Raw genomic sequence first — 26,705 nt, 5'->3', positions numbered from 1 at the left:
CGATAAAGAGTAAAGTGGTTGGCTCTGGAAAAATTAACTTGGGGTAGATGGCATGCTGGGAGACTGTGTTTATAAGTCTTTTAGTACTACTTCTTTATGCATGCATTATTTCCATATTAATATATAAATTAATTAAATCATCAATTTATTTAAAATATGAAAGAAGCATCTAGGACATTTAAATAAGTTTGAACTCTGTAGCAAATAATTAACTTCGTGATTCTATTTTCCAAAGTGGAGTATAGTAAAAAAAAAAAAAAAAAAAAAGGTACTTGGAAAAGTAGTGATTTTAAGGAAATGAAACACTGAAGAGGGAAAGGAAGTCTTATTTTTTGCAATTTATTTTGCAATTTATTTCATGAACTACACTGATAACCTGAGGAAAGACACTGGTAGAAGCTCACCAAATTATTTGGAAGAAAATGAGCCCAGGGACCCAGCTGTGCTAGCAGACTGTACTGGGTGCATGAGGTTTAGTGTGTATAACAGCAGGAAGGTCACCAAGTGAGGAAGAGGATACAGGTTCTCACACTTTGAGTGACTTTACACCTGTTTCTTAACTTCTCTGAGCCTCAGTTTCTTGGCCTACAGAGATATAGAAGACGATTATGTCATAGTATGACCTTTCCCCCATAGGTGGACATCACTTGTGTATATGTATATGCAATGCTATGAACACATACGTTTTAAAGGGATAAACTGATCCGAGAATAAACTGCATTGCTAGAGAAAGCTACCTGCTAATCTCAACAGAAAATTGTTTTCCATTACTGGAACACAGGATAGCAGTTTATAGCTTTCAAGCTTTAATTTGTAATAGTAACATTCTGTTTAATTTCCTACATTTATCACTAAAATTCACAGACCAAGGTCAATGCAAAACACACAAATTTTAATAAAAACAAATTTAAATCTTTATCAGTAATTCCCTATAAAACAACTTAAGGAATCTGCTTAATATAAAAGTTAAAAAAACGAAAACCAAAAAACAACGCAAGGACCTACCAACCATTAAATCCTATGTAGAGACCCAAGTCCATCAAAGCAGCTGCTGCTTCCTTGGTACCGTCAAATGAATGCACCTAAGGACATGAAGGCATAATTTTATTATAATAATTACTTTTCTTTAAAATTCTAAATAACATTAATAGGACTTTCTAAGCAAAAATATAAACGCGGTAGGGGTTTTTTGAACATGGGGTTTCAAATGTGGCCCCTACAATTTTTATTTTCAAATCAAATTTCGCAGTTATAACCTGTCATCATCTCCAATGTGACGAGGCAAGACGGAGATGTCTGCCTAGCATTTCTGTCTGTGGCTGTGCTGAGGTCTCTGCACCAGCACTACTGCTGTACCTCCAGGAGGGGACTGGAGGAGAGGGCCACGTTCTAGGCAAAAGCATGAGGAAAAGGTAAAATGTTACAAGACTATTTAAAAAACATTTTTAAATGTTCAATTTTTCTGTTAGAGGATACTTTTTTTTTTTTCTAGAAGACAAGTGAATTTTAAGAGAAAAATTTAAGATCTATAAAGAGATTCTAAGAACATCACTAAGAAACTGTAAATTGTTATACAGTCAATAATATCAGCTCAGCAAGCAAAAAGGATTGAGATGGAATTTTTCTCCTTCAAAGATAAAGGAGTTAAAGCAAAATTTTTCACACTTCAGATGTATTTATGTAATCAAAACAGTAAGTGACAAGACTCCTTTAAACACACCTAACAAGTGAAGTCACGTTAATATAGCATCCAGAGAGTCTGAATATACTGTGGGTAACATGTTTCTCAAAAATAACTGTTACACAGCTGCTCAAAAGGGTTTGTTCTTCCCCTCAGCACTTCCAGCTGACTAGAAAGAAAACATAGCCTCCAACAATGTAAGATAATTTTAAATATGACCCTCATAAACCATTTTAGAAAATTAGTTATTAATTTATTTGGTAATTTTTTTTTTGATAAAAGTCAAACATTTAGGTTGGATTTGTTGTTGCTGTTAATTTTTTTAAACTACAGCTGACCCTTTAACAACACAGGCCTGAACTGAGAAAGTCCACTTACATGTGGATAACAGCTTTTTGCTAGAGACCAGTGAGTCTCTCCTAAAATTACATGTGAAAATTGTACATATGAGCATTTTTCTGAGGCAGATTTTCAAAGGAGTCCATGATCCAAAAAAAAAAAAAAAAAATTAAAAATCACTGCTATGGATACCCAAGCTAAGTGATAGACAGATAATATTTATGGAACTTTCTCAAGACTAATGACTGAAATGACCATAGAGAAGTGTTTCGAGCAGAAGCAAACTACAGAAATGAGAATGTGTCTCTAATCAGAGTGGTAATAGTAAATAACTACAGTTGACAAGAAATTAAGAAGGCAAACCTGAAAAGAGTGCTAAAATATTTTAAAATATTATTAAATTTCGTTTATATTTTGCTCAAAATTTAAATTGAAGAACATTAAAGAATGGCTGATGGAAGAAGCAGAGAAAAAGAAGATCATGCAGACTATTACAATGTGCAGGACTAAATTCACGGGGTTTTCTTGTGAACAGCATTCTGTACTCATTCTTGTACTCTGAACAAAGTAAATGTAACTAAAATAGTGTGGTTTATGTTTGTACCATATCTGATCTATAGATTCAACAGTAAATTTATATGCCCTTCAAATAAGAGAGAGCAGAACCTTAGTAACTTTATTGCTGGCATTTGAATCACTTTATAGAGGCCAACATCATTTATTAAAAGCAGTTTCTATACTTACCACTCCACCTACACACAGATCTCTATTCCTTCTCATTATGTCTGTGAATTTAAAACAGAAACAACTTGTAGCAAATAGCTTGATTTCTGCAAATTCTTAAATTTTAAATGAGATTTTAGCTTTAACTCACCCAAAAATTCAGCATGTGAGTTCCGACAATGAAGAAACATTGGTAATTTTGTTTGTTCTGACAGTTCAAACTGTTTTTCAAAATATCTGCAAAATGGGAAAAAAATTTTCCTCATTAAAAGTTTTATTTTAGCATGAGAAAAATCATTGTCACGATTTTTTTTTTTTTTAAGTTAAAGGGCTTTTATTCTCTAGAAATGATAGAACAGAAATAGTGAATTCAGGCATTTAAAACACATCAGACCTAGCCGAAAGCTTTTATAAAAACTTCCTGAAAGGGTTACTTCATTTTCTGGGATTACAAAATTGTTTTCAGAAATGTTAGTTTTTCCATTGTAACTGCCAGGTAAATTAGGTAGCATTTTACCATTGATGGCTAGAAGTAAAGAGCTGTAAGGTTTAAGTTTCCAGTGATGGAGACTGTTCCCCCAAATAATTACTTTTAACTTGCTTTCTGACTAAATCCCAACAAATGAAGTGGACACCCTCCTATCACCCGTGGGATCCCTTCCCCGAAGCATGTGTTGGTGGCCGAAAACACATGGCCATCAGCCCCTTGTCCCGAGAGCTGGCTGAGCACCGCCAGCGGGAATCAACTCACTCCAGTGAGAGGCCAGGCTTTACACTCAGTGTTTTCTGTGTGCTGTTATACAAGGAGTTATTGCCACTGAGCAAAAAGAAGGATTCCCTTAAAAACTAAACACAAAGAATTTATGAAAATGAGCAAAAAAACTGAAATACTCTATTTTTCAGAAAAATGAAAACTACATGATAAAATGGCAGTCCTGAACATTTTAGAGTACTTCATAAAAAGGTTTTTAAGTGCCTTATACCATTGTCTCATCTAATCCTCAAAATAACCCTAGGACAGATAGGACAAGAGCTGGTGTCAGAGGGGTGTAAGACCTTGTCCAAGATCACAACACACAAGAGGCTTTCAAGAAGCCTCTTCCTGGTCCCAGCATTTAAGGACAATATCCAGAGGACATGACAGGGTGGGAGTTCTCTGTGTCTTTTCATTTCAGCAATGTTCCCTCTCGTTCTCATTAATGGTCATGTAGTTTAAGCTAAACCAGGAGTTACAGACAACAGATGTCGTATTATTTTCTTAAGGGGTTTCACCTCTTCTAGGCCCCTAATTTGGGGGAACAATTTCTCCGTGTATAACTTAAATCTCTTTTGCTATGTTTTCCTATATCTTGTCTCCTTGAAGTGCTAGACAACTATTTTCCTAAGAGTACCCCCTTTGTAAAACTCTTGAAAATGCTACATTTTAAAATTAGAAATAGAAATGTACTTCTCAAAGAAACAGTCATCCTAAAATTGGTGGTCTATGTCTTTATTATCCAATGTTTTTTGGTTTTTTTTTTCCAGATTCTGCTGGACTAGAATAAGCAAAAATATTTTTAGTTAGCATGGTGCTGAAACTTCACAGTGTAGGAAATATAAACGAACACTTGGAAAAAAATATTTTAATAATTACTACTGGTCACTATTTCCAGAACCTCTAAAGTAATTCAAATGTCAGCAATTAAGTGTTCTCCAGTCATTATGTAAACTTTACTCTGTATTTGGCTTCTGGCTACACACAGCCATACAACCAAGCCACAGATTTACAGAATCTAATGATCAGCTTGGAAATAAGCCTTCCTATCGCAGAGTAGGCAGAAGTACAATTTATGAAAATAACAGATGCCCAAGCAACGTGCTTACAGAATTTTATATAATTTGAGAAAAGAAAGGTCGACGTGCTCAAGCCAGCTAGGTATCATAAGAAAACCATGTGGTAAAAAGTCATTCCCAATAATACAAATTGAGGATAATTGGTACTTAACATCAAATGACTAGGGTCTTTAAAGAAAAAACAACCCACTATGGTAACTAGGAATAACAACAGAAGCTAAAGGGCAGGAAGTGGCACCTATTTTTTTTTAACTCAGCTTTTTAAAAAAAAGTATTTATTGATTTACTTATTATTATTTATCTATTTATCTATTTATGGCTGCATTGGGTCTTCGTTGCTGCACATGGGCTTTCTCTAGTTGCGGTGAGCGGGGGCTACTCTTCATTGCGGTGTGCGGGCTTCTCATTGCAGTGGCTTCTCTTGAGGCAGAACATGGGCTCTAGGCGCGCGGGCTTCAGTAGTTGTGGCACTCGGGCTCAGCAGTTGTGGCGTGCAGGCTCTGGGCGCAGGCTCAGTAGCTGTGACACACGGGCTTAGTTGCTCCGAGGCATGTGGGAATTTCCTGGACCAGGGCTTGAACCCGTGTCCCCTGCATTGACAGGTGGATTCTTAACCACTGCACCACCAGTGGCACCTATTAAGAGACTTCTCTGCTTCTTTTAAGATTTTTAAAAATTCATAAATGAGAATCATTCTTTGAGTTAGATTTGCTCATTTTAGCAAAGCTGTGATTTGCTTCTGATTGTAAATATTACTGCTTCTTACATTTTAGGGTCAACAATAGCTAAGGACAAGGGCTTGAAAAGTTCAACTTCAGAGTACCAGCTGTTATTACAGGCATACCTTGTTTTACTGAGCTTCTTGGATACTGTTTTCTTGTTTGTTTGTTTTTACAAATTGAAGATCTGTGGCAACTCTAACATGAAGCAAGTCTGTCGGCACCATTTTTCCAACAGCATTTGCTCACTTTGTGTCTCTGTGTCACGTTTTGGCAATTCTTGCAATATTTCAAACTTTTTCATTATTGCATTTGTATTGTATTATTGTATTTTCATTACTGTATCTGTGATCAGTGGTCCTTGATGTTACCATAGCAATTGTTTTGGAGAGCCACAAACCTTGCCCATACCAGACAGCGAACTTAACAAATATTCTGTGTGTTCTGACCTACCAGCGTGTTCCCTGGTCTCTCTTCCTCTCCTTGGGCCTCTCTATTCCCTGAGACACAACAGCATTGAAATTAAGCCAACTAATAACACTACAATGAATGGCCTCTAAGTGTTCAAGTTAAAGGAAGCGTTTCATGTCTCACACTTTAAATCAAAAGCTAGAAATGTTTAAGCTTAGTGAGGAAGGCATGTTTAAAGCCAAGACAGGCCAAAAGCTAGGCCTCTTGAGCCAGTCAGCCAAGTTGTGAATGCAAAGTTAAAGTTCCTAAACAAAATTCAAAGTGCTACTCCCATGAACACACAAATGACAAGAAAGCAAAACAGCCTTACTGCTGACATGGAGAAAGTTTTAGTAGTTTAGATATGAGATCAAACCAGCCATAACATTCCCTTAAGCCAAAGCGCGATCCAGAGCAAGGCCCTAATTAACTTCGATTCTGTGAAGGCTGAGAGAGGTGAGGAAGCTGCAGAAGATAAGTTTGAAGCCAGCAGAGGTTGGTTCATGAGGTTTAAGGGAAGAAGCCGCCTCCAGAACATAAACGTGCAAGGCGAAGCGGCAAGTGCTGATGCAGAAGCTGCAGCAAGGTATCCAGAAGACCCCAGTGAAGATAATGAATGAAGGTCGCTACACCAAACAATAGATTTTCAGTGTAGATGAAACAGCCTTAAGTTGAAAAAAGATACCATCTAGGACTTTCATAGCTAGAGAGGAGAAGTCAATGCCTGGCTTCAAAGGACAGGCTGACTCCCTTGTTAGGGGCTAATGCAACTGGTGACTTTAAGTTGAAGCCTATGCTCATCTACCAACCTGAAAATCCTAGAACCCTTAAGAATTATGCTAAATCTACTCTGCCTGTGCTCTGTAAATGGAATAACAAAAGCCTGGATGACAAAATATCTGTTTACAACATGGTTTACTGAATATTTTAAGCATACTATTGAGACTTAATGCTCAGAAAAAAAGATTCCTTTCAAAATATTACTGTTCATTGACAATGCACCCATTCATCCAAGAGCTCTGATGGGGACGTACAAAGAGATTCATGTTGTTGTCATGCCTGCTAACACAACATTCATTCTGCAGCCCATGGATCACAGAGTAATTTTTACTTTCTCGTCTTATTATTTAAGAAAAACATTTTGTAAGGTTATAGCTGCCACAGATGATGGATCTGGGCAAAGTAAACTGAAAACCTGGAAAGTATTCACCATTCTAGATGCCATTAAGAACATTCGTGATTCGTGGGAAAAGGTCAAAATATCAACATTAACAGGAGTTTGGAAGAAGTTGATTTCAACACTCATAGATGACTTTGAGGGGTTTAAGACTTGAGTGGAGAAAGTAACTGCAGATGTGATGGAAACAGCAAGAGAACTAGAATTAGAAGTGGAGCCTGAAGATGGGACTGAATTGCTGCAATCTCATGATAAAACTTTAATGAATGAGAAGTTTCTTTTTATGGATGAGCAGAGAAAGTGGTTTCTTGAGATGGAATCTACTCCTGGTGAAGATACTGTGAAGACTGTTGAAATGACATGACATAAACTTAGCTGATGAAGCAGTGGCAGGGTTTGAGAGGACTGACTCCAATTCTGAAAGTTCTACTGTGGGTAAAATGCTATCAAACATCATCGTGGGCTACCGAGAAATAGTTCGTGATAGGAAGAGTCAATCGATGCAGCAAACTTCACTGCTGTCTTATTTTAAGAAACTGCCGCAGCCAGCCCAGCCTTCAGCACCACCACCCTGATCAGTCAGCAGCCACCAACACTGAGGCAAGACCCTCCACCAGCACAAAGACTGACTCGCTGAAGTCTCAGATGATGGTTAGCATTTTTTTAGCAATAAAGTATTTTTAAATTAAAGTCTGTACATTGTTTTTTTACACATAATCCTATCACACACTTAACAGACTACAGTATAGAGTAAACATAACTTTTATATGCGCTGGGAAACCAAAACATTTCTGTGACTTGCTTTATTGTGATGGTCTGGAACTGAACCCCCAATATCTCAGAGGAATGCCTGTAACTTGGATTGAGGCAAATCCAGAAGACCCAAAGCGGTCCACCAGTACACCTGAACCCAGTGTTACTCCCTCCTCTAAGCCAGAGGAGAGACTGAGGCACTCCTTGCCATCATCTCTGAGGTTTCCTAAATCCGCAAATGATTATTTTGAAATTTTGTCTGATGTCTGATTAAAAAAAAAAAGACCTGCACAGTACTAACATGCTAAAACCCCAAGAAAAATGCCCAAAGCAAATGCCTCCCACTCAAGTGAACAGAACTCTAACTTGCAACAAGGAAAGGAGTGTAGTAGCACCAGGCAGAGAAACTGAAAATACAGGGCATGCCTAAAGGCTAACCTTTCCATAACTAAATCAGGTCTTTTCCTTGTCTTCTTGCTTTTCTTCTCTTTTTGCTCTTTAAAAAGCACTTTTCAAAAATCCCAAACAGAAACTATAGCCAGTAGCTTCCTTTAGGTTGGCAGTATTTCTAAGAATAATACAACAGCCACAATTTATGGAGCTCTGACTCTGTGCCAGGCACGGCACAATGGCCTTTACATACTAAATGTTAAGAAAGGCAGGCGGTATTATCCCCATTTTAAAGATGAGGAAATTGAGATTTACAAAGGAATATATAGGTACCAAAAGGCAGTTATGATTCAAACCTAAAGATTTGTTGATTCCAAAGGTCTTTTAATACTATGTTGTCTACTGCCTTTACTTACCATTATTTTTCAGATACTTTGTCTATTGCACAGTAGTGGGTTTTTTTTTTTTTTTGGTCTTGCCTCCTAATCCATTATACTAATTTATTTTCTATTTTTCTCTTCTTACAGGTCTTTTTTTTTACTGTATGTTTTTACTTAAAAAGTAAAACAAAAATGACAATCACACACTAGTTAATTGTTTCAGATGGACAACTGGCATGTATAAGCACAGACCAAAATCTAAATTCTTTCAATAGACTCAACAGTAAAAGCTGAATTATAGGCTTTTTATCCATCATGCTCTACAGGAATCAAAAAGACACTTTCCTTATTATTAAAAATTCAGTGCACATTTACGATGTGCTAAGAGTACTGTGCTAGGTGCCATAGGAACTAGAACATGAGGAAGGCTTGGTCTGTGCCTTTGAAGAACTCAGAGACACTAGTTTGTTGTGGGAGCGGAAGTGGTAACACAAACACACTTTTATTACAATGTGAGAAATGCTGAAACAAGTACAGAGTGTTGTGTGGCAGAGAATAGGGGTGATGCTGTTAGTATGTGCTATAGGAAAGGAGGGAGCAAAGGTAGAAGACATGGGTATATGTTTCCATAACAACAATCCAAATGCAATTACTACTGGTTTGTCATTTTTTTACTCACTAAGTCATTTGATGATCTATAATAAAATGCAATTTCAAACTGAACTGCCCATCTATTCAAAATTTCTACTGTACTTTAATTCGTCCTTAGCTTTACCTGTTCTGGAAGAGGCCTAGGTCACATCCCGTCACCTTAGCAAAGCCTTCTGACTCCCCCAGAAAGTGAGTCTTTCCCTCTGCTGTTTACATACCTTTCTGATAGCACTTTCCAACCTATTTTAATTATTTATGTCCTCTCTTATCTGTAGAGGCACTTATTCTTCTTTGTATCAGACTGAGGAGACACTTGGTAATCATTCACTTAATCAATGGAGTTCAACTCTATTACAGATCAACATCTGGACAAGTGGCATGTGTGTTGAAGCATAAACTATATACTGCTATATACACATCGTTTTAAGTTCTGATCTGAAGATGATGGAGCAGTAAAAGAGAGCTGATACTATCAATGTTTTCATTAAACACACACACAAATCAGGTTTAAAGTATTTAAGTTGCATTTTAGAATCCGTTTAAGTCATCTGGATGGAAAGTCGTATGGAGGACTCTGCCACTGTCCTCAATGGTCACACCACACAATCTGTTTGCCTCATGAGGCTCGTCTTGGCCAAAAACAGACATGAAAGTGGAGGAATTAAGATCTGTGGGCTTAACTGAAGAAGCTATTACAGCGAACTGTTTCTCTTTTTAAATGTGAACATGTGAACTTTTAAGGTTAAGTGAACTGACCTACATGATATTCGAGAGAGGTACAGAGATTTAATAATCCTGCCAGTAATCACGTGAATGTCCCTGAAAAACACGGCAAATAATATGCTGCTAACTAAGCAGCTCTGAAAGGTTCTGTAACTGTGAAGCGTGAAAGGAAGAGCCCATAGAACGTTACTCTAACCCATCCTGTGTCACTTGGTTACGGTCCTTCAGGAATTCTGGACCCTGACGTCCAGGGTACGACAGACTCACTGGTCAATCTGCTCCTCACTGTAGGCACTTTCACCTGGACCAGACACGCCGGGATTGCGTGTGTGGGCAGGGGAGGGAGCGGGAGCAAGTACACTTCTGGCAGGTGTGATTTAAAAAGTCCCTTCAGGCCATCAAGCACTGGCTTAATCAAGATCATATGACAAAAAATGGTTAATTATTAAATATTATGAGAGAGCTAGATGGTATCTTGAGAGAATTTGATCCAGACTCCTCTTTCATGTATGAGAAACTAAGCAGGATGGAGGGTTGTTTATTCTTAAATGGCTCTAGGAGCAGATACTATACCTTATTCACAGTTTTGTATACTATGAGTTCCCAGCAGTTTCTAGCACATATTACTCCATAAATATTTGCTGAATAGATGAATAATGAAATTAGCCTCCTTTAGAAACTCATTTTAATGTTTTACTATCTTGACAATTAATACACTGTTTTTGAAATTCAACAAAATGCTTATGTCTTAAATTAAACCTATAACATAATTTTTCTTTTCAGCCTTCAACACTACCCACCAGTCTGGTGGCAGGAGTTCCAACTAACAGCTACAGGCCATGGGTTATAAGAAGTCTCTGAGGCTTGTGAGCTTGGAGTTTTCTCAGAAGCCACCACTCCCAACATGGATCCTATGAAAGGATTCTCAGGTTCCAAACTGACAATATCCAACACCCAGCAAGAGTAAAATATGCTTTTCTAGCTTTGGTGATTGATCCTATAATCTCTTTTTATTAATAATATCTTTTATTCTTAAATCATATGCCCCACAACAGAATTTAATTCATTTTATTGGAATGGTTCATGTGTGAATGCAATTATTAAACAAAAAAAATCAAAAGTCTATCATGTAAACTCATCCCTGTTTCTACCATTAAAATCAAGTTAAATGGTTAAACAATTAGGGAACTATATGCTTCCATACCTTATGAATTCCATTCAAGTATGCATGGAATTTGTTTCACTTAACTTTTAATATACAAAGGGAAAAACAAAAAAACCCTCATGCTTAATCTAACTACATTCTGAACTGATAAAATCTACTTAAAAATCGCCCTTAAGATTTTACAATACGATAATTTCTAAAGACAACAAATTTCCTTACTTGAGCTGAGTACCTTTAGGACAAAACTGCAGTCGGTCAAAATCTTTAAAAGATAAAAAAGAATCAATAATTACTCATGACTTGGACACAACAAATCAATTATTTTCAAACAAAGTCACTCTAACGGGATAAGTTGGCACTTACCAAGTCCACATTCCCCTATTGCTACAACTTTCCCCTTGTTGTTTTCAGCGAGATTTAGTAACTCCATCAAGTAAAGATCAGGGTTATTCTTTTCAAATTCATCACATCTTGTAGGATGACACCCAACTGTACTGAAAAACATATCTAGCACAAAATAATGTCTTAGGATTATTTTCAAGATATTTTTTCATATTTATACTTAATATGCAAAAATGATATAATATCAAATAATTTCAACTGGTCAGCTTTTAACAATACCCATAAACTAGTCAAACTACCAGAATTGCACTGGGTTAATCACATAAGAATTTTTGGAATACTAATAAAGTAGGACATGAATATGAAAACTGCCTTAATGTACTGGTAAATATAATTCAACTCTTCCAAAGTTTGGTATTTACTGAGCCTTTTGAATGGAAAATGAAACAATTTCTTAGGTAATGACATTTCTTTCTACAATTTTATCTTTAATATTCACTGTTCATGTGACTCAGGTTCCATGTATTAACAGTTAAAATGCATTCCTTTCCCTTAAAAAGGGTAACAGAGGTGGAAGTAGGATTCATTTTTCTAATAGAAAATAAAGCTCACTTATTTGGAGGCTGTACTTTGGTATCTTAATTGTATGGAACACAAGTGTGAGGTTGAAAAGGGCTTAAGAAGCTTAAGGCTCTTGCACCTGATGAGCCCATGGGAGAGACCTGTTGCCTTCCTCAGGCTCCCACGAATATGTTCATGCATAAAAGGAGCTTTTAAAGCAGTGAGGTAGGGCTTCCCTGGTGGCACAGTGGTTGAGAGTCTGCCTGCCAATGCAGGGGACACGGGTTCGAGCCCTGGTCTGGGAGGATCCCACATGCCACACAGCAACAAAGCCCGTGAGCCACAACTACTGAGCCTGCGCGTCTGGAGCCTGTGCTCCACAACAAGAGAGGCCGCGACAGTGAGAGGCCCGCGCACCGCGAAGAAAAGTGGCCCCCGCTCACCGCAACTGGAGAAGGCCATTGCACAGAAACGAAGACCCAACACAGCCAAAAATAAATAAATTAATTAATTAATTTTTTTAAAAAATCAGATTTATATTTAAAAAAAAAAAAAAAGCAGTGAGGTAGCAGGTATATGCAGAGGAGTGGAAAAGGGTTGACAATGGAGATCCGAGAACTTTTAAAAGCATATCTGTTTGGGGAATAACAAGTACTCAAGATAATATTCTTATACACATCAAAAGCTTCTGGGAAGATGATTATTTTTATGACTTTAATCACTTAGAAAAAGTGTCAGTGGATCTTGAACAGAAGTATGCATTTTAGAAAGATTTCAATAAAAAACAGCTTTTAATGAACAAACTAGTATTTTGAAAAATAACATGGAATGCCTAATTCTTCAGTGTCTAGCACATGAAGTATGCTCCCTGCCGCTCCCCAGCAAAAAACAAACAAAAAAAAGGTTAGGTAAATGAATGCCAGATAAAGGAGGTGTTTTATGTAACTAGGATTCTGGTAGGAATCAACTCTAAAACTTTACAGACTTTAAATAAATGCAAATATATGAACATAAAGTGAGCATATGAGGGATTATATATTATATTATTATTTGCATTCCTGGTGCCTTGCACAGTGTCTCTGATCTGCATGATGAATACTTAATAAATGATCTTTCACAACCTAAGTTAAAAAAGAGCAAATAAAAAGCAACTCATATCTTAAACACATTATGGCATATACACAAAAATTCTACATCAGGAATATCTGAGGTTAAATTCTATGCCTAGTGAACTTAATTCTCATTAACTGAAATCTTAAAATAATCCTTACTAAATACAAGAGGGTTCATCAAGCATCTGATATAACAATGGGCACTTTCAATTTTTTCATCTTAATCATGTCACACTGAAATTGGTCTATCTTCCTGTTGTGTCTACAGTATTTGTACCTGAGGCAGTTCTCAGAAAGACTTCTTCAAAATAACTTAATTCACATTTTGAGGGGTAAAAGTAATATGAGGATACCATTTGTCTGTGCCAAATGCAGTGCATCTTTACTGTCTTGTAGATTTCCACCTGTAATCATAAACTGAAACAGAAAGAAATAAAATAAGTCCACTTTAACAGGGTGTCAACCACATTTTCCCAAACGTGCTTTCCTGCTGCTTTTTTCCAGAATGCTTCTCTCTCTTTGACTGTCACACACCAACCCTCCTTTAAAAATTCAGCTGAAAGATCACATCCTGTGCAGAGTGGATCCTGAATACCCTCTCCATATGCGCACACACGCACACGCACACACACATACACACACTACAAAGAATTTGTGACTCCTACTAAAATGTATTCACATGTCTGTCTTTCCTATTAGACCACGAGTTTCTTGAGGACAGAGATCACATTAGGAAAGAATGAGTAACTAAAAACTTCTGAATTTAGAATTCTGTTAATCTAAATTAGAGATTCAATAGTGTTGACTAAACAGTTCTCCAAGTGTGGTCCTGGACTCTCCACGGGATATGTTAGGTCAAAACTATTATCATAATAATACTAAGATGTTATTTGCCTTATTCACTCTCACCTGTCACGCGTGTGCAGTGAAGTATTCCAGAGGCTACATGATGTGTAACATCACAAAAGACTGCAGAAACAGATATGAAAGCTCAGCAGTCTTCTATTAAGTCAGACATTTAAAAGATATTAAAAAAAAAATACAAATTCCACTCATGTCACTAAATGTTTTTGGTTTAGAAAATACTTTTCATAAAAATATGTTATTTATTTTACATAATGGTCTACTGTTTTAAAATGAATTAATAAATAGATACGGTTAACCCTTGAACGATGTGGAGGTTAGGGGCGCCGTTGAAAATCTGTATATTACTTATAGTTGTCCCTCTGTATCAGGGGTTCCACATCTACATATTCACCCAACCTCAGATCACGTAATACTGTAGTATTTACTACTGGAAAAAAATCTGTGTCTAGGTGAACTCACAGTTCAAACCCGTGTTATTCAAAGATAACTGCATTTAAAACTTCTGTTTTAATTTCTAATACAATATGTATCAATAGATAGAACCCACATAAGAGCTCTTTGGGGTCCTCAATAATCTTAAAGAATATGAAGGGGTTCTGAGGCCAAGTTTGACAATCACTGGATTAATGTATATTGATAAAATTCTTTGTAGGGAAATGTATAGCTCTTGGCAAGGAATCCCTTCTACAGAGGTAGCTATCAGAGTCCACTGCAATTAGAACACCACCTTTGCTAACCTGTTTAAGGGAAAATGTCACTAAAGAGCTATGTGTTGATGGTGACTACTAAGGCAGTGCTGCTTAAGTGCACATTCTTCTGAAGAAGTGATTTAAAATTTAAAGCATACTTCAAGAGACTCACTGAGCTAAAATGAAGAATTCATTCTAGGTACACACGTAAATAGAACACATAGAAAACACAGGAGATAGTGCAAATGATAAACAGACATTTTCACAGAGTGATAAACTTCTGAAATGATAGACACTGAGTATCTATTCTGCCTGTAAAACATAGTATATAGTAACAAAAATATTGAGAAAACTATTGTTTACTAACACTACCTAATTCTTTAATAAAGGATGAGGTGGGGACTTCCCTGATGGCGCAGTGATTAAGAATCCGCCTGTCAATGCAGGGGACACGGGATCGATCCCTGGTCCCAGAAGATCCCACGTGCCGCGGAGCCACTAACCCCGTGTGCCACAACTACTGAGCCTGCGCTCTAGAGCCCGCGAGCCACAACTACGGAGCCCACATGCCACAACTACTGAAGCCTGTGTGCCTAGAGCCCATGCTCCGCAACAAGAGAACCAATCGCAATGAGAAGCCCCCGCTCGCCACAACTGGAGAAAGCCTGCGCACAGCAACAAAGACCCAATGCAGCCAAAAATAAATAAATTAAAAAAAAAATACTCTGTAACGTCCTATATGGGAAAAGAATCTAAAAAAGAGTGGATATATGTATATGTATAACTGATTCACTTTGCTGTACACCTGAAACACGTTATAAATCAACCGTACGCCAATAAAAATTTTTAAAAAAAAAGGATCAGGTGCCCACATCCAGTTTTCAATTACGTAAAATAGTTTCTAATCAAATCTACCTTTTATTTTACCTGTAACTTTCCCAAATAGATGAAAAAGTAAGGACAAGACTAGGGGACATATACTTTCGTCTCCCAGTTTACGATGACGACGACGACGATGATGACAATGACTGCTTCCACCATGAACATAATAAATGTTGCCTACTTTATGCCAGGTACAATATCAATTGCTTTGCATTCTATATTTTATTTAATCTTCACAACAACTCTGTTTATTAGCTATTATTATCATTCTTGATTTAGGGATGAGAAAACTGAAGTCTAGAGAGATGAAGCACCCCAGGTTACAAAGCTCTGAGGAAGGAAGCTGGGGCTGGAACCAAGGTTTGTGATGCCGTAACTGTGCTTTTAATCACTACCATAAAGCTACAAGGTACTGGATTAAATTTCAATTTGGAACCATGTCCAAGTAAATTTGATTTCAGTTCTTCAGTTCTGTCATTCCTAAATCCATGTGTGTGTTATAAATGTTAAGATTAAACTATTCATGGATGACACACGAAAACTGTCTATGAAAAAGGTCTCCTACCATATCAGTCAACAAAGGATGTTATGGTCATCAAGCCCTCAGCCACTGCAGCTGCCTCTGATTGTTCACCCTGAGGGGATTCAGGATGGAGAAAAACAGGATACTTGCTCTAGATAGTGAAGGTGCACATCAAAGGAATGATTTCAATGAGCCCAGACTCTTGCATCTTCCCATATGTAGAAAATTGCTAAATTCATTAACTTGAGATTTTTTTCTTTAATTAGCAGTAATCTTTTGAGGTTCCACTACCTGTTTTTTTGTTGTTGTTTTGTTTTTTTTGGCAAAACTCCCATATATCCTGGCTCCTCCCTTACCTCTTCGGAGCAGTCCCTCAGAGCCACCTGAGAGGATTAGGCAACTACTAGTTGCCTCTTAAGAAGCCTGGTAATTCAGCAAGTATGCCAAATAAAACATAATTCTCAACCTTTAGGTTGTGCATTTTTTTTCAGTTGACAAAATTTAGGAGCTTGGTATTTCAGACTTTGCAGAAAAACATTTTATAAAGTGATTTACCAAGCAAAGAATGACCACATAATAAGAAATTATGTTGTAACTTTTATCCTCTTATTACTTCTGAATAATAACTAATACAATTTTAGAGTTGGAGACTGCAGAACTCATTTAGCCAGGAGTATCACTTTTTAAAACTGAGGTTTATTTAACTTAGAAACAGTAGCTACTAAATGCCCTGATACCACACTATGGAACTTGATCTTTTTTTTAAAAAATATTTATTTATTTGGCTGCGCTGGGTCTTAGTTGTGGCATGCGGGTTCTTTTAGTTGCTGCATGTGGGATCTAGTTCCCTGACCAGGGATCGAAGCCAGGCCCCCTGCAGTGGGAGTATGCAGTCTTACCCACTGGATCACCAGGGAAGTCCCCTATGGAACGTAATCTTATTTCTTGTGTGCATGTGTGGGCTAGCTTGCTACTTTAAAAAAATACTGATTAAAAAGAAATATCTATTCAAAAACTTTGACACGAACTAAAATTCTTTTGCTTAGAACTCTCTAAAAGTAGTAGGAATTCTCCTGATTATCAAATTATCACCATAAAAATTAAAGTGTTCTCTCAGTTATTTGCAATGTTATATATAGTATAAAAGCTAAACTTGGTGATTAGATACATGTCTTTTTGATGATTGCTTACTTCTAACAAATGCTAAATTGTTACAAAATCTACTAATAGTTGCCTCTTAAGAAGCCTGGTAATTTAGATGGGTTTTAAAAAACTTTTCCAGCGAGACTTGGCCATTTACTACACTTCTGATCACATGGAAGAACCACTCACAAGGTTTGTGTCACTTAAATTGCTGAGAACAGAATATTTTGATATTTTATTTCATTAACTTGCTAATATTACATGTTGACAATACATATCACAAAATGCTAAATGTGGTTTGGCTCTTTCTCTTCTTTTCTGCAGTACTTTAACCAAAATTTAGTTTTAAAAAAAAAAAACCATAAGGGTAACAAAAATGAAATGTTACCTTTTTAACACCAATCTGAACAGCTCTCTCTATTACATCCTGTAAGTCGTCTGTAAAAGATGAACCCCACATTAAGAAAATGTAACTAAAAATTCACTTACCCATAATTTAATTATCCTTTATTGAAAGAAAAATACATAGAAAAATCACATTTACTGAAGTCAAATCAATACTATTTGATGAGTGCTTATCATATAATAAGCAAAGACCTAGAGATACTTTAAAAAAAAAGAAACCCATATAAGGCAAAATAGATGAATAGTTATCCATTCAATTGTATTTTTATTCTGTTGACCACAAAGGGGAAAAGTCTGTTTGGCTTTATGGTTTGCCTTTTATGCATATGGTTATCTAAAGTTCTATATTCAAAGTTATAAACTTCTACAGATAAGAAGGGCTTGATAATACTTTGTTGTAATAGGTATTTTATAAATGTTCATGATCATGGTTTACCAATATAGCTTATATGTGTTTCACTTTGTTTATAGTTTTATCCAAGATGCATAATAAATTCTTTAATATTTCAATTGTAAGAGTCCGTGAAGCTTCTTAAGGTCTCCCTTGAGTCAGAAAGTTTGTCTTCACAGATAAACTATTTACCTTAATAAAAGAAACATTTACCTTGATGCTTTTGAACCCCCCTATAAATTCCTCTGAACACAGGATCTGTCAAGTTGATACCAATATCTGTAGAAAGCAAAAATAAAACACCTGATCATTAAGAGCCTCTATTTGAAACTTTTACTTTAAATAAAAGGTCCTGTTACTAACCTTTTCATTCACACATTCATTCATTCAAACAAAATCTAAGTGCCTACTGTTTGTCAGTCACTATGCTAGACACCTGGGATACAAAGATGAAAGATTAAGTCCTGCTCTCAAGAAACTCACTGCAGAATTGGGAAGGCATTCCCATTAACAGACAGTTAAGAAATCACAAGTAGATACTAGCACTGTGGGACACAGAGGAGGACCACCCAACTTAGTCTGGTAGTTAGCCCAGAAGAGGCTTCCAGAAAGAATGGATTCTTGAACTGAATCTTAAAGGATGCGTTGGAATTACCCAGTAGAAGACAGGAAATTGCAGATAAGACGAAGCAGCAGAAGCAAAGCTTCTGGGGTCTGAAATAGCACGGTGATCATGGAGAGCTACAGGCTGTTCTGACTGGTGGAGAGAAGTGTAGGGAAGGGAGTGACCAGAAAAGGGCAGACTCAGCTATGTTACAGACACTTGTCTTTAAAATACCAGATGCAACAAGAAGCACTGATGGCTTCTTAAGATTTGTATTCTGGACATCTCATTCTGGTGTCTTTGTAGAAGGTGGGATCTAAAGGGGGCAAATGGAGTCAGGATAGTTTACTTGGAAACAGGCAAGACCTCATATCTGCAATGAAGAGAACCTGAATTAGGGTAATGCGAGTGGAGATGCAGAGAGGGCAATAAATTATTTATTTCCTTTATTCACCAAATACTTATGAAGACCAACACTATGTCAAATACTATGTAAGGAGTTAGGGGGTAATGAACAAGAGCCGACGCTTGGTCCCTGCCTTCCAGGAATTTACAGTCTCTATGGGAACTACAAATATAATTTGTGATATATAAGAAGCCGGACTGTCAGCAACATGAGGCAAGAAATGTTTATCGTCTTCAATGCTGCATCCCTAGAACCTAGCACAACAGTTGGCATATAGTAGGATCTCTATACACTTTTAAGCTTGTAAATAATTATTTTACAGCTTTGTGCTTTGGAGCACAAAGAAGTAGCACTAACAGTTTTGGCAAGAATGATGAAAAAGCTTCACAGGAGAGCTAGATCTTGAAAGCTAAAGCTTACAAGCTGACAAACAGAAAAGGGCATTCTACATACAGGTGTGTATAGGTACACACTGCATCCGGAGAACTGGAAGAGACTCCTGGAAGAGACTCACTGTGCCTGTGGAGCTGAGGTTCACAATGCAGAGCGATTCTGCAGTGCCTCTCTTCTTCTAACCTCTCCCCTCCCTGCGTTCCCCCACCCCAACATTCAGCAATGTCTGTATTCATTTCTAGTTGTCACACGGAGGGGAGTGCTACTGGCATCTAGGCTTGAGGCCATGGGTGCTGCTAAATATCCTACAATGCACAGGATAGCCTCTCACAACAAAGAATAATCTGACCCCCACACCAAGTGCCGTTCTTGATAAATCCTGCTGCAGAGTATAAGGCGACGAGGGGAATAACGAGATGTGAAGTCAGCTTGTGATGGCCATGGGCAACAAAAACACCTTCCCTATTTAAAATATACACCCTTTAGCTTTTAGCCCTAGGAGAACCTCCAAGTTCATGGTTGGGTAGGACAGTTGCCTACCCACAGACCCCCAAATTATTTCTGCTGAGTTTCAGCTGCTTCTTGGTATAGTCTCACTCTGATTTCTACCAAGCTAGCCCTCAACAAGCTGTGCTGCTTCAACATTAAGCCAGACCTTGAAAGATGAATGGGAATTTGGATAATCCAAGAGATGGTGGGGAGAGTATTCTAGTCATTTGTAACAGCAAGAGAAAGGCACAATGCAAAAAACTTCAAAGATATTTGGGCAACAGCATATATGTCAATAGAGGGTAGGAGATGAATTCACAATTGATACCCTTTAAAGGGCTATTAACACATAAATGTTACCAAATACTATAAATACAAGGTAGGGGTTCAGTGGAATGGCCCATATCACAAGAAATCAGCATCTACTTTCTTTTCAAGTAAGGAAAGGGGCAGACTGAGAAAGGAACCCAGGGAAGAGAGCAGAGGTCTTTCTGCCTGCAACAATCCTTCATACGGTCAGTCTACAATCACCCACCACGGATGAGCATTAGGAGCACAGAAACGGCCTGTGTCTCTTCTAGCCCATTACCCCTTTGTGCAACAAAGAGATCAGAATTCTTCTAAAGCAATCTTTTGCTAGAAAACCAAGTGAAAAACAAATGAAACAGCAGCAAGCAAATTTAACTAGTGAACTTTATGATACTAATTTTAAAAGCAAATTGAAGATTAACTTGGAGGCTCAGTTTATGAAGCCTTCCCGTGCCCTGTCCCTGTCTCAACCTTAACAGGAATGGATGCTAAATCGTTCTTCCATGCTCAGCCTGAGGCCAACTCCAGGTGATGCCACTTCTTAGAACCTACCTCTTCCTGATGTGGGTCAGTCTTTGAGGGCCCGAGTCATAGTGTACATCAAAGATCTATATTCAGCTTTGGACCCAGGTGAGCCTTGGGCTTTACGATATCCTGCACTGGCTCAGCCACCAATTTCTTCCTTTTTACGTAAGAATCTCTCGTGACTTATAGCTCTTGGCCCTTTCCTTTCTTTTTTCTTTTTTTTTTTTTTTTTGTGGTGATGAAAATGCCCTAAGATTTTTTTTTTTTTAAAGAATCAGATTTTTGCTTTTTTTTTTTTTTAATTTTATTTATTTACTTATTTATTTTTGGCTGTGTTGGGTCTTCGTTGCTGCGCGCGGGCTTTCTCTAGCTGCGGCGAGCGGGGGCTACTTTTCATTGCGGTGCGCAGGCTTCTCATTGCAGTGGCTTCTCTCATTGTGGAGCACGGGCTCTAGGCGCGTGGGCTTCAGTAGTTGCAGCACGCAGGCTCAGTAGTTGTGGCTCACGGGCTCTAGAGCACAGGCTCAGTAGTTGTGGCACACGAGCTTAGTTGCTCCACGGCATGTGGGATCTTCCCGGACCAGGGATCGAACCCGTGTCCCCTGCATTGGCAGGCGGATTCTCAACCACTGCGCCACCAGGGAAGCCCCCCTTTCCTTTCTGACATGTGGTTTGCCTGAAGTGTATTCCCCAGCCAGTTATTAAAGCTGCTTTCTATCCTCTGATGAATAGGCTGCTTCACCTTAGTCAAGTTTGGTGAAGGGGCTCAGGATGTCACCCCAAAATATGCTGCTTTGCCATATTGGTTATTTTGAGCTGAAGGCACTTAAGAAACAGCAAATGCAGGAAAGGATCCGTAATCTCTCCTTTTCTACCTAAAATGGGTCATAAAATTTCCCATGAGAAAGGTACTCTCCCTGTACCAGGAAGAGAAGAACATTCTTATCACCAGAGACTGGGAGTCAAGTCGAAATGGATCTGTACAGCCAAACCCAAAATAACTCCCATCCTCCATCAGTTTCCCCATTTCTTCCTAGTCACTGTCCCACAATTTACATAACTTAAGTCCCTTTGTCTTATCACATCCCCACTTGGCCTTTTGGTAAGCTTTCTGGTCTAAAAGCTTCTTTGGGTCTTCATTTTCCTTTTGAAAACTCCCAGGTACATGAATAAAAAAAAAGTATGCTTTTCTCCTGTTAATCTGCTTTATGTCAGTTTTATTCTTAGGCCCAGCCACGGAACCTAAGAGGGTAGGAGGAAGTTTTTCCTCCCCTACGGAGGCAAGCAGCTTTTTTTTCTGGACACTGTGATTCACTTCTGTCTCCTCTCTCCTATTCTGGGTGGCCTCTGGGCCTATCACTCCCCACCCACCGACTCCCCAGAAAACACCAACAGAGTGATTAAGATAATTAACAAGTCAACATAGAGGAGTCAAAGAAAAGTTCAAATTGATCATCAAAAAATATTCAATCTGTGAGCAACTTCCAAGAAATACAATAAAATGGGGAACTGCAGTTTTGGAAAGAGAATGGGCTTTGGAGTCAGAATTCTTGGAATTATGACTCATCAGCTGAATGATTTTGGGCAAACGAGTAGGCCTCTGAGCCTCAGTTTCCTCACTAGTAGGGTGGGCATAAAATTTCTCCTTCCAGGAGTGAAATGTGGCTCAAATTGGAAAATGAATGTGAAAGTATCTTGCAAATTAAAAGCCTTATAAAATGTAATTATTATTATTATTACTGGGCACAGTATAAATTCTGTAACATGCAAACAACAAATGGAATTTTAGTCAACAGTAGCTATACTGTCATCCTACCTTAAGTGGTTAACACTCCCAATCAAGACCTCATTATTAAATAGCCAAATGTAAGTCAGTTTGTTTATGATTCAGGATGCAACCACGAAAATAAACCAGTCAAAATCCTATTTATTTAACTTGTTCGAAATGTTCTGATATATAAGGGACAGTATCTTTTAAATTAAAAAATTCCTATCAGATGTATGCCTACTGTCAGTAAACTAAAAAAATTAAATCCTGTACAAACATCGACTTCTAGCTTGAAAAACTAAGTACATGAGAGGTAAGGGTGAGAGAGCACGACAAGAAAAAAAGGCAAAGCAGAAAAATCACTAACTCTGATTGGGGGTGGAATACTGAGGGATTCAGACATTTAGTGGCATGCCATCTTATAAGGATAAGTAATGTTTCTTTTCCATTAATTTTCTCCTTAATTAGCTGGCTTTAAAAGCATTACCTGCATTACTGCTAAAAACTGTTGCCAGTATTAATAAGTTTTATTTTTCAAAACAATATAAGAGTGAAAAACTGTTTGTAACCAAAAGAAAAATACATCTCCAAACTGATGCCTCACTGGTCTCAGTGAATCATGTCATACCACCGTCGCCATGATCTAGGGATACAAAGGGACAGCAAGTAGAGAATTTACGATTGTTTTAGCCTTTAGATATAACTTCAAGTTTACAGGAAATAAAAGCGATTAGAGAACAAACTAACCACCACTACATGGCAGACCAAGTTGCTTCTGCAAGGCAGTGCCATGAAGAAATGCGCTAGATCAAGGGGTTGGCAAGCTACGGCCTGCGCGCCATTGCCTATTTTTGTTTGCCCCTAAGGTAAGAATCGTTTTTTTAAAAGTTGAAAAAAAAAAAAGTCAAAAGAATAGCTCTTATGACATGTAAAAATTATAAGAAACTAAGGTTTCACAGTGTTCACAAAGTTTTACTGGAACATGGCCACACCCATTTGTTTATATAGTACCTATCTATGGCTGTTTTTGAGTGACAGGTCAGAGTTGAGTAGTTGCAACAGAGATATATGGCCTGCAAAATAAAAAATATATACCATATGACCCTTTAAGGGAAAGCTGGCCAATTTCTGTGCTAGATTAAAAATCTGAAGGACACTCAAATGCATGGCTCCAGATTGGATACTGTTTTGGACAAGACCACCTTGTAAAAGAGGCTCCAGAGAAATCCTCTGCCCCTTCTTCCATGTGAGGACACAGTGAGAGGGCACCAGCCACGAACCAGGAAGAGGGTCCTCAGCAGAACGTAATCATGCTGGCACTCTGATCTTAGATTTCCCAGCCTCCAGAAGTGTGAGAAATATATTTCTGTTGTTTATAAGCTACCCAGTCTGTGCTATTTTGTTACAACAGCTCAAAACGGACTAAGACAATCTATGACATCACCTTCTCTCTCAATCTGTATATACCAAGTAGGCGGATTTTATCTCCTAACCTCTCAATCTGTGCACTCTTTTCCATCTCCACTACCACCATAACACTTGAAGCAACCAACTCCAGCTTGGATGCTACTCTGACCCCCTTTCATTCTGTTCTCCACCTGACTGAAGGTTTCTTTTCATTCATAAGTCAGATCATGGTACTCTTACCTGTCACTCCTGATACATCCTTAACATGGTAGGATCTTAGCTCTGCAAACCTCTAGCTGATTCTGTACAATTCTCCCTCCTCCCTCAACCCCTTCCCCATTTCTCTCTGCTCCAGACCCACTGGTCTTCTTTCAGTTTCTCAAAAGTGCTATGCACCCTCCTGCCACAGAACGTTTGCACAGGCTGTTGTATTGGGAACCTTCCCCCTGCCTTTCTTTGCCTACTTAACTCTTAATCTTTCAGAGCTCAGTCCAAGTGACACTTCCTCAAGGAAGCCTTTTCTGACCTCCCAGTCTAAGTTCTGTTCCTCATCAAATGCCCAGAGAACCATATTCCTTTTCTTCAGTGCCCTCTTCTCTGTCACTGTGGTAAAGTCATTAGTGCACTTAAAAGGCTGTCTCCACCACTAGACTGTAACCTAGTTTCTACCTACCACTGAGTCCTAGCATTTAGCACATCAGGTGGCACACAGCAGAGATTCAGTAAATATTTGTAGAATGAATGAATGAATGAATGAATGACCAGGTTGCTCAAGGGAATCCAAGACAGAGAATAGAGAATAAGGCCCAGTGCCTAGCGAGATGGGATTTGTAAGAGACGGCCAGCAGCCCCAATCAGCCTGCTTCTAAGGACACAGGGCAGGATCAGAATCCCGCTAAAATAACACAACTATAGACAAATCTTAGATACCTAATAGCCCCCAGCCGGGTGGCCCCAAGGGGTGGCTGCTACTAATTACTGCCAGCTGCTCACTGGCTCATTTGGTGGGAGGGAGCGCAGAGGCTACTAGATAGGCATCACCTTAAACCTATGCTTCTCAAAGGAGGGGTATTCCAGAGAGTATGTAACACCCTGAGATTCCCTGGAGTATCAATTTTACTTTGGAAGATTTAGGGGATAAAATATGTTTTAATTTTAAAAGGGCACTATGTTATTTCAAAGTTAAACACAAGACATCCAAATAAATTTTGTAAATGCATCAAGATTTACACATCACTGCTGCCACCCCATCACTCCTGGGGTATACTCCACTCTATATCCTTAAGTGACCTTTGGTGGGTGAGTTCCAGAGCATGAACCAGCCAGCATTGAAAAGGGAGCTTCCACTCCATCCCAAGTTCTATCACTTTGCAATGATTAAGCATAGATTCTTATTGCTATTCAGACTGAGGATATACTCATCTGTGGTATGATACTCAATGTCACAGAAATTAGTCTCAAGTATAACCGAGGACACAATGTTGAAGTGTCCTCTAGGAGGGAGCAATGTTTCCCATAAAACACAAATACATCTGCTTCCCGCCCTCCTTCCCCACATTAGAAACACTGGTTGTAGTTGTAAGGGGCAGCCATTGGTTACACAATTTGAGAAGGGGGAAATTTAGGATTACAACCTGGTGATAGTCAGCTGTCCTAAATCAAAATCTAAGGCTGCTCTTATAACACTGGTTTAATTTTTCTATTATTATTATTAAATTTAAAAAATTTTGGCCATGCCAGGCGTCTTGTGGGATTTCAGTTACCCGACCAGGGACTGAACCCGGGCAATGGCAATAAAATCGCCGAATCCCAACCACCAGACCACCAGAGAACTTCCTCCACTGGTTTAATTCTTCATGCAACTGTTCCATGTAAAGCTTGTTCATGGACCAATTGTCCATGGGCCTAATATGTTGTTTTCCAAAGTACTGCTCATGACTATTTTGGGCAGAGATTTGTGTAGTGGGTCATAGGCAGAACTTTTTAAATGGCATGGAATAAATATTAACTATCAGTAAGTCACAAAACAAAGATAGAATGTATAGTATGATTCCATTTTTGTTGTAAAAAAGACAAACACATCGGATATGTTTGCATATTTTTATGATTCTGTATAAATTTAAAAATATGGGAAGGATATAAACTTTAGACACCAGTTACCTCAGGATAGTGGAAATGAAGGAGAGCATACAAAAAAAAAAAATTGTTCCAATTAAACCCACCTTCTTTAAGAAGTCTTTTCTAGCTTATCTGGTTGAGATTCCTTTATAAATTTTCTTATGAACTTAGTACTAATATAACACATCTTGTTTTACCCACTCATTCATACTTCCATTGAACAGTCACTGTACTAAGCCTCTGGGAAACAAAGATAAATACCACCAAGTATCTGCCTTAAAAGAGTGTGGTCTAGTGGGAAAGGCAGATACATATTTTAATTATAAAATAACGGGGTAAAGTAAAGGGTAGAGTTATGTAGTCTTAAAGAACAGGTAAAAATCAAACAGGCAAGAGGATATTAGAGGGCTTCCCTGGTGGCACAGTGGTTGGGAGTCTGCCTGCCAATGCAGGGGACACGGGTTCGAGCCCTGGTCTGGGAAGATCCCACATGCCGTGGAGCAACTAGGCCCGTGTGCCACAACCACTGAGCCTGCGCGTCTGGAGCCTGTGCTCCACAACAAGAGAGGCTGCGATAGTGAGAGGCCCGCGCACCGCAATGAAGAGTGGCCCCCGCTCTCCGCAACTGGAGAAAGCCCTCGCACAGAAACGAAGACCCAACACAGCCAAAAAGTAGATAAATAAATAAATAAATTTATTTAAAAAAAAAAAAAAAAAGAGGATATTAGAGGCAGAGGGGACATTACGACCCCAAACTGCCACTCTAAAACCTTACCATAGGCAAGAA

The 26,705-nt window shown here is 38.3% G+C and overlaps 1 protein-coding gene across 4 annotated transcripts in view; it reads right to left on the bottom strand.

The window, feature by feature from the left end:
* Positions 1-26,705, bottom strand: part of TATDN1 (TatD DNase domain containing 1) — a 38,690-nt gene that overhangs the window by 10,009 nt on the left and 1,976 nt on the right. Inside the window, exons 2-9 of one of the 4 annotated variants that reach the window (XM_059902436.1) lie at positions 18,113-18,178; positions 17,492-17,541; positions 13,353-13,416; positions 11,348-11,491; positions 11,204-11,246; positions 2,895-2,980; positions 2,765-2,805; positions 1,006-1,082 (exon numbers count right to left, since the gene is read on the bottom strand). In XM_059902436.1, coding sequence (XP_059758419.1) covers positions 1,006-1,082; positions 2,765-2,805; positions 2,895-2,980; positions 11,204-11,246; positions 11,348-11,491; positions 13,353-13,416; positions 17,492-17,541; positions 18,113-18,178 — 571 coding nt within the window. Of the gene's footprint in view, positions 1-1,005; positions 1,083-1,256; positions 1,390-2,764; positions 2,806-2,894; positions 2,981-11,203; positions 11,247-11,347; positions 11,492-13,276; positions 13,417-13,908; positions 13,969-17,491; positions 17,542-18,112; positions 18,179-26,705 lie in introns of those variants that run through there. The other 3 variants (XM_059902438.1, XM_059902439.1, XM_059902437.1) reach the window with 3 other exon arrangements.

This window comes from Balaenoptera ricei, chromosome 17 (assembly GCF_028023285.1).
Source record: "Balaenoptera ricei isolate mBalRic1 chromosome 17, mBalRic1.hap2, whole genome shotgun sequence".
In the NCBI taxonomy this organism is placed as follows: Eukaryota; Metazoa; Chordata; class Mammalia; order Artiodactyla; family Balaenopteridae; genus Balaenoptera; species Balaenoptera ricei.
This window is presented reverse-complemented; position numbering and strand designations above follow the sequence as displayed.